Raw genomic sequence first — 9,157 nt, 5'->3', positions numbered from 1 at the left:
TTTAGTATAAACTAGTCTTAAACTGAACTTCACCAATTTACTACTGCAGCAGACTTCACCCACAGACAAAACTGTCCCTTAGATCTTAAAACAGAGAGCTGGCTTTGAGGCTACTATTTACACGGCCTAGTGTTGGTTTGTGATCCAGCCCACAGAAAGAATGGAGCACTGAGAATCAGTAGCGTGGACATAGTTCTACCAGTGAGCTGGGAACAAAACTCATTAAGCTGCATGTGAGCTTTGCTCATGGATATATGACAACCTATGAGCCACAGGATTTAAATATTAGCATTCACAAATATTTACGAACCAAGGAAGCAAGAGTGTATTTAGTAGAGTGTATTTTAATGCTATTTATGTTTTTTAATAAAAAAAAAATATACAACTGGAAATCAATGCTTTCCTCTTCATTGACTCAATCTATAGCAAGGTATTATACAAGTTGAATCATTTCAAATACCATACTAAAAAAAAGAATGCAGAAGACTTCCATGCTATACAGAGACTTTCATGTTAAAATAGCTCAGTTTTAAAATTGTTTTGAAGTTACATGTCATACAGATTACTGAGAGGGGAGGAGGTTAACTGCAGTGTGACTAGCTCCCCTGGAAGATTTTCCAAACAAAAGAATAAAGCAGCTCATCACGGGAAGTTGTCTTTTTTTCCTCTAAACCAATAATTAGAAAGTACAATATTTCTAAGACAAAAAGTCTAATCTATTTTAGAAAAGAGCTAATGTTTGCTGCATATTTTTCATAGTACATTTAAATTACAGTTTTAATAAAATACATCTTTAGATCAAAGCTGAAAGAAGTTATCAGTAGTAGGCCAGTGTACTCCATGTTTTTTGTTCTTCCCAATGACGAATGGCTTATGTTGTTCAGATTTCCACAAACAATCTCATTCAGTAATGTTTTTCTTCTTCTAGTAAATATAAACAGGAGAACTGGTAGACAAAACAAGAACAAAATCCTTGTGTCCAATCACATGTTTAGACGTTCATCAGCTTGATGAGTTCATGCAGTTTTATATATAAGTCTAGAAATGGTAGTGCTGATGATGAAAGGTGGGTTTTGTTTTTCTTTTCTTTAAGATGACAGCATGAAATACAATATTTTGTTTATAACTCAGGCAAAAGAGAAAGCAAAACTTGACTGCTGAACACTTTTTGAGCAGTAAGCTAGGTCCGGGTGACTTATCATCATTGAAACTCTGATCTTTCTGGTCTTAGAACCAGAGCGGAGAGGAAGGACTTGCTAGGAAAGTTAGAAATGGATTTTATTTAAACCTGGTGGAAATTGTTTGAACTTTCCACTCTTGTAAACATCCACATAATGCCATGAAAAAGTTCATGAATATTGCATTTTTTTCCAGTTTTCTGTCTATACAAGTTTCTACTTGGATGAGGTTCCTAGAGGTAATGTAGCTCAGACACTCCGTGGTGCCCTCTCAAATTCATGGGTCCTCCTGTTCCTACCTTTTTTATTCTCTTGTAGGTGCTTCCACTTGTTCGTATTCACCTGCGCATTGGCAGGCCTTTGCCGGCGTTGTTTGCGGTCTCTTTTCCAAACCTGCTCACAGAACTCATCCATTGTGTTGAGATTCGGGTGATTGATTAACTGCATGAAGTCTCTATACCAGATCTTTTGACTGGGGGTCATGCTATTGGTAGCATCCTTGATCTTGGAGGCATCACCATCATCTTCTTTATGGAGCAGCTCTTCCAGGTGGTCAGTATCAATTACTTCCAGGGTCACTTTGAGCAAAGTTTGTATGAAGCCATGCTCCACAGCGTGACAAAAATAAATACCAGAGTCTCTCCTTTGAAGACTTCGTAGCAATAGTCCCTGTTCTGTCCGGATCAAGCGATCATCCACTTTTATCTGTTTTGCAAAAAAAAGTGGTAATTTCAATAGTTATCATTCACATATTTGCAAAATTATCCTCAAACCATATTTGTTCCTTAGTACTGGTCCTTTCAGCTGGTAAAACCTGGACAAAAATCCCCAAAACCACATGAATGAAAAACCTCTTGCCAGTCATCTTAGTTATGGAAGGCTCAAATACTCTGGAAAAACAACTGATGTGCTGAAAAGAGAGTTTGGAGGATTAAGAATTTACTCCTTGGTCCCTACTACCACTGAACAAAGATCTGTATCAGCTCTGTCAGATGGACTTGCTGGTAAGCTTACAGAAGATGCAAGCCTATAGTCAGCAGAGCCAACATGGATGCATTTGGTTATATTACCAAGGTCATATTTAGCATCTTTTAGTGAAACTTAGATACATTTGTGGGAAAGGTTCTCTGTCTTCTATTGTTCCTTCCCACAAAAGCACTTATGCATAGAATTGGTTTCTGCATAAGTGGAGAATTTACAAAGAAATAATAAAGATCAAATCTCAAAAAGTTAATAGTAAAAAAGCAGCTGTCCAAAATATTGTATTTTTCTGAATTAAGGAATATCTAGAAATACAATTTCATTATTTGAATGCACATGTTGCTGCAGACAGAAAGGGCACAGAACTGTTTGCTGCTCTCTCCATTAAGAATAAATTGTAAACAATTTACTACTTATACAAAGAAAGAAAACAGCAAAAATATCTAAAGCTACTAATGTAACTAAGTATTTAGTATAAGCTTAAAAAAAAAAAAATGCTTCAGAGTAGTTTGGGTATATTTACAAATACTTCAATGCAACAAACAAGTTTTTGTTTCATAGCTTGATCTCTCTAGCTACCAGAGTAGATTATTCTCTTAAGATATGTGTGACCTAGCTTGATATTAACATGACTTAAGAACCTGGGTGAGTGGTAACATAAGAATGTTGGTGACAAGAGGGGGAGGAAAATAAAGCATCAGCCTAGTGTAATGCAAGCAGGAAAAGTCATTTTTTTTTGCCTCTGTGAATGTTGCTTTTGATGAAAAAAATGTGTAAGTATTCATACCCCTGTGTCCACTCTAGTTCCTGGTTCCTCTTTCTGTCTCTGTCTTATCTGCAGTAAAGTCTTAAGAGCATGCAGCACATAGGAAATGCCCCTGTTTCAGTCAAACAGTATAATTAGATGAATGCAGTTAAGACCTTTTTTCAGAGGCTTTTTAAGGTCTTTGTAATATTTAAATTCAATATAATCCTTGTATGATACTTCAGGTGGCAATTAGAACAACAGAAATTATCAGATTCCAAAGAAATGCTGCTAAACTAAAATACAGATGGAAATTATTCTGGGAAAGACTCAGGTTTATGTATAACTTCATAGAGAAGATTAGTTGCATCTCTTAATTTTTTCTACCATACCTCTTCTTTGCGGTCATCATTTTGCTTCTGGAACTGCCAGTAGACAACGGCACGCTGAGATTTTGGACTGCACTCAAGAAAAGTGCTGCTATTCTCTACTCCATAGATAATCTTTTCCTCTAGAGTCTGAGCACTTGGGTTATCTGTAAAGCAAGAAAAAAATAATAATAAAATTACCAGGAAAGAAAAATCTTAACTGCCAAGTGATTTTGTTTCTTTAGAAACTAGGCCCCCTAAAGGTGTTTAAAGATAACAACCTTAAAAAAAAATATTTCCCCATATCAGTATGCCATTTGGAAAATTTCCATCAACATCTCTATCTTTGTAAGGATGCCTGATAGGTTTTTTTAATTATTATTTTTGTATTTAAAATTATAACAGCTGTTAAAATATGTGAAGTTAATGAATTTCATTGTGAAATTTTGTGGAAACCTCATTATTATTCCTCAAGAAAAACATGTAGGACATGACAAGAATTTTTAATAGCAAACTGTATGCAGTGAGAATACTCAGGTTGTAGTTGCAGAATGTCTGTAATGATGCCTCCTGGGCTCTATGATCATAATACTTTAGAGCAAAGCAATAAAACATGAGGCTATTTAAAAGTAGTATAACATGTTTAGATTATATGGCACTGAAGTTTGCTGAGGCTATTAATGACAAGGAATAATGTTTGTGAGGAAACAATCTTCAATTAATCATTTCCTCTCATACTAATATCATTTATGGAAATGTAATGAGGTTAATAAACCAGACATTATGGGAGGGGGGAAAAAGAAAGTTAAATAAATTACTTCCTTTTGTAACAACAATGTTTCAAGATATTCATCAACTTGCTGGAAATATCACATAGCTATAGGACTTATTTGGCATTTGAGTCTTCTCCAATACCACAGAGGCTGTAAGGCATCATATTTCAGCTCTCCACCTTAGCTCTTTAAAATGCTGTTATGGACTTAAGTGGCAACAGTACAATAATCCTGGAGAGTAGATGGGAAGGAAGGGGTTGGTAAACTATTTAACACTGTGTTGATCTCATGGGGTTTCCTGTTTCTTTGCCATTATTTGTAATTCCATTTTCCACTTTTGATCTTTAGCACTGGATATCTTTAAAGAACTTCTTTTGATATGTTTTAACAGGAAAATGATGTCTAATTAAAATCCTCTCAGACAAATCCTTTGTCAAGTTTTGTTTGCTTTCACTGTGCCTTTATCATATTGGCTATATTGTTTAGCAAACACAGTCTGCTTTCTAGAGGGCTGAGCCAAAGGTAAAAATAAAATTGAGCTCCTGGTTTATGTTGATACAGCAATCATATGTCTTTCCATAATGACTTGCAGCCCTAAGAGAGGATGGGAGAAGGGATTGGGGACAGAATAGGAACTAGTGCTTGCCCACTTCTGAGTAAGGAAACATCTAATGGCCTATTGACACTAAACAAATAGGGAATGGGTTTGCTTCCTCTCCTCCGCTGGACTGAGAACCTTTCCAGCAAGTAAGTGGAGTGCTAGATAAGCAACTAAGTGAAACAGCTTTTATGACATCTCTCAGAAACCACATCACTATGAAGGATGTCAGTACAGCTTTGGCCCAGGAAGTTGGGGAGCAATGGCAGAATGAATTAGAAAGCAAAGCAGCAAGAGAAGGGTAAGACAGCTGGAAGAGTATGTATCCAAGGATAGTGGAAAGGTCTGAGATGGAGCACGAGTTAATTTGTGTCAATGAAACAGAGAAACTGGAAGTATGTGAAGAGATTAACTGAGAATAACTAGAAGTGATAAGATAAAGATTGGAAATGGAAATCTTTAGCTGATAACTCATGGGTTCAGGTTCAACACTGTGAATTGCTGACCAATGTCCTCCTGTTTCAAGTCAGGCACTCTAATTTAGGAACAGAATTCATATGGCTGAGCAGGAAGTCAAAGATCCTCACATAGTTAACAAAAGGCACTTTGATATCTGAACTGGGATCCACATGTAGGGCTGCAGCATAAGGCAGTCAATAGGAAATGTCCCCTTTTATAGCCTGTGACACGTATGTTACTGCTCCAGCAATGCGTTTCTGTGAAACAGAGATTTACAGGCTTCCAGAAAAAAGGATGGAAACAGAGGGATTTCACTCTAGGATGCATGTACTATTTAAATTCCTCTCTCCTAGGCTCCATGAACATTGAATCATGGTTGCAGAACAGCCCAACTGCAACAATAACAACCCGAGAGTTTGGATGCTTGTATCGGAAGGAGAGTTATCAAGTCAATCTCCTAAGTCTAAGCAGACTTTGAGTCCTTTTCTCCCACATCCTAAATAGCTGATTTAACCAGCAGGTTACTAACTAGGTGGCTTGCAGCACCACTTGATTATATTTTCCTGAACACAATGTAGTCTAAATTAATTATACAGGAACAGAGTGCGTGGTCTCAACACTGGTCTCATTAGATCCAAGGGGACAGTCTTCTAGTTCCTAAATATCAGTACAAGGGACAAAAATGGATATTTCTTTGGCAAGGGTCCTACTGCCCATAAATAGTAGCATATTTTTAGGTATGTAAAGAAGTTTCTGCTGGAAAACTTAGGTACCTAGGATATCCTTAGTACCTAAGAAGCTAGTTACAAGTCTTCATGGAAGTTATCTTGAAGATGAGTGCTCTGATGCCATTTCAAACTTCTGAGTGTTTTCTTGGATCTGGTTCATGGTATTCTAGCATGTTAGAGATCACCAAGGAAAGTGGCAGAAGCCCCCTTTAAATTTTATCATAGTTCCAAAAAATATAATATGGGTAACAGTCATGCAATGAGAGAGGAAGGATTTAAGAGATGACTGAAATTCCATTTCCATGATTTAAGGGAGCAGAAGGCAGGTCCAGAAATGTCTATAAAGTTCATGTAATATTGAGCACGTGGACTGCAAGAAAGTAAGCAGAGTGATGGAATAATCATAGGATCAGAGTGCAGCTCTGGGATTGAGGAAGAAGCTGAAGAGACTAGAAGGAAGAATAAAAGTCTGGGAAGTTCAGAAGAGCAGCTGGAGGAATCAGAAAACTATAGTAGTAATGAAGTTACTTATGAAATTCAACCCAAAATCCTGTCTGAGAGCTGCAGTTCCCAAAACGAACCCAACAGCGGTATCAGTTTACTAACCTGATAAATATCCTTTAAATACATATTTTCTGACATAACCGAAGAAGTACAAAAGGCTAAGTACTCATACCAAGATTACTCTGAAGATGAATGAATCTCATGACACAGTTAAATTCAGAGTGAATCTTTGAGCTTCCCCTGGGGTAAATCACCTAAAAAAAAGCTGCCTCTTCATTTACAAATTCTTCATAGCACTAGTATGTTATGCTTAAAAAAAATGTACTTTAGCTTAGGTGATCATGCTTTTAAATTTAAGCATTAATGTCTGGTCAAACACCTGTACAGCTAAGGATTCTCAGCTCCCTCTAATGTTGCTGTGTAGTCATTAAATACTACTTCTTATACATTTGCACAAAAGGGCAACTGAAACCTTAATAAAAGCATTATTGCTTCAGAGTGATATGGAAGTAAGTTTCTGCAATGTCTTTAAAAGTGAGATGTACACTAAGAGATTGTTCTTTTTTCTTGTTTCCATTTATTCATATGGAGAATCAACTGGCAGTTATTGGAATGCGTAAACAAGTAGTAAATGATTGCTGGAGCTTATTTTTGGCTATTGGCAAAGTCAATTCTTCATCTGTTGTCCAAGAAACTACTAGTCATAACTAAGGAAACTCAGCATAAGTTGGCATAGGAAGCCTATGGGCCATGCAGCTGTCTGTATAACGCATGATAACATGCAAATGGCAAGTAAATAAAGGAAAATTTCATAGATTTACAACTCAGAATTAATTTAGAGAAAATTTAACTCAAGAACAATCTAAAAAAACCACATTAAATAAAGTATTTTGACAGTGCATCCTTAAAGTCCAGGATCTACAACTGCATTCCCTCAGTATTTTTTGTAAGTTACTGTTTCTTCTAATCACGCTGTCTCCATTTCACCATTAAGTAAAATTTACAGTGATATCTTCTCTTATACTTTGCTCATTTTGACAAAGCAGTATTAAAGCTCCTCATGATCAGGTGTACCATATAATAGCTTTTTCCTGACCTTGAGTTCTCATGATAGTTGTCATGAAAAAACTGCACTGAATTACCCTCTTCCCTTTGGACATATCTTTTCAGATAAATATGCTTACCAAATATGGGAAGATATAAAAAACAAAGTGTTTTGAAATCCTTTTCTTGCCTATGAAGATAAAGAACAGACCTACAATTGTATAAAGCACAACTAGCAAGGGTAAGAGAACGTTAAAAAAACTGGACATGTGGTAGCCCGGGTCATCATTTTACTCCTGAGTGAAATGTCCAGATAGTAAAAAGGTAAAGCTAAGACATGTTTCTGCTGGTAATAAAATCCACATTTTGTGCCTGGTGAAATTTTCCTTTTGGGGAACTGAGAATGTCACCTCAACCCCAATATATGGATGGTCTCATCTGTGCTGCATAAGCACTACTAGGTATCATGCAATTGCGAGTTTGTGAACTTTCTACTAGTCCACATAGTAGACTAGTTTAAATCATAGTCCACATAGTTTAAATCTAAACTAGTTGTACATTCATGAGTTCTCAAAATGTGACAACTGCATATTGATCACAGTTCATTCATGCACTTTTCCAAATCTTTTTCCCCTCTGAGTAGCTTGGTTTAAATCTGACAATCAAGAAGTAAAAAGAAAAGCTAGAGTAAGGTTAGCTGTGAGTTTCAAATGATTGAAAAGGAAGATAGAGAAAATTATTACTGAAACATAGTGGTGGTGAATTATAGCTAACACAAAAGTACAATTTTGTACTATTTATCGTTCCTGCTATTACAAGGACTGGAAGGACATGAGGGTTTTGAGGTATCTCAATTTTCAGCCACCTCTTCTTCGTTTATCCCAGAAAGCTGTCCAGCGGTTTAACTGTTATTATAGACGTACCACAAACATGAGTAATCATTTTATTCCAGCAGGGGGAAGTATTGCATAAGTGTTCTCTTCACTTACAGCAAAATGGACATTTTTCATTTTCTGAGTGAAGATCTGAGGAGTTTGGCAACAAATTAGTAACTGTGAGAAGTTTATCAGCCAAACAATTAAAGAAAGAAAGATCTGTTCAATATACTGTGAAAATGAAAACGAAACAATCAACGAAAAACAAACCCAAAAGATGTCAAAGAAAATCTATGTTGAAAGCACATGGGACAGGCCTACTGCAAGGAACATCCTGATCTGAAAGGCTGTTACTGCGGTACCTACAACAAAGACTATTTCATATTTAGCCAAGGTAGTTAATTATGCGCTGTTCTGAAGGAGATATGACTTTTCTGATACACTATGCCGAGCCTGATGGTATGGAATTATCAGGTAAGCAAAGCAGAAAAATGAAAATGCTTAAAATCGTTAACTTGAGGGGGGGAGGGAAAAAAAAAATATAAGTCTTTATATAACAGTCTTTAGTGTCTGATCCAGGCCATTGTAAGCAATCTAAATTAGGATAATGATGTATTATATTAATCTTTCCCAGATGTTCAAGACAATTTCACCAACAAATCATTCATGTGCTTCCTACTCTACTCATGCACAGTCTGTAAATTACATACAAATTAGTTGTACTTCAGTCATACCCATAACTCACCATGATGCTGCAGGTCTGAGCAGTGGGTAAGCGGGTCTCCATTTCGGATGTCTTGGCGTCTAGTACGTCTGCAAATATCATATTTGAAAACTGTTAGTGACCTTCTCAGTGGTCAGCATTCACATTTGCCCTGACTAAAGAGCAACAAATGGAACATAT

General features: G+C 36.5%; 1 protein-coding gene across 1 annotated transcript; it reads right to left on the bottom strand.

Moving 5' to 3' along the window:
- Positions 1-335: 335 nt before the first annotated feature.
- Positions 336-9,066, bottom strand: LOC104529472 (semaphorin-3A-like; the record flags this gene model as incomplete). Its single annotated transcript, XM_010173791.1, has 3 exons — positions 336-1,883; positions 3,297-3,439; positions 8,999-9,066. Coding segments are annotated over 3 exons (667 nt in total), but the record flags the coding sequence as incomplete, so codon positions are not given.
- Positions 9,067-9,157: the final 91 nt, after the last annotated feature.

This window comes from Antrostomus carolinensis, unplaced genomic scaffold (genome assembly GCF_000700745.2).
Source record: "Antrostomus carolinensis isolate BGI_N321 unplaced genomic scaffold, ASM70074v2 Scaffold47628, whole genome shotgun sequence".
Taxonomy (NCBI): Eukaryota; Metazoa; Chordata; class Aves; order Caprimulgiformes; family Caprimulgidae; genus Antrostomus; species Antrostomus carolinensis.
The sequence above is the reverse complement of the archived record's forward strand: the minus strand, read 5'-3'. Positions and strand labels throughout refer to the sequence as shown.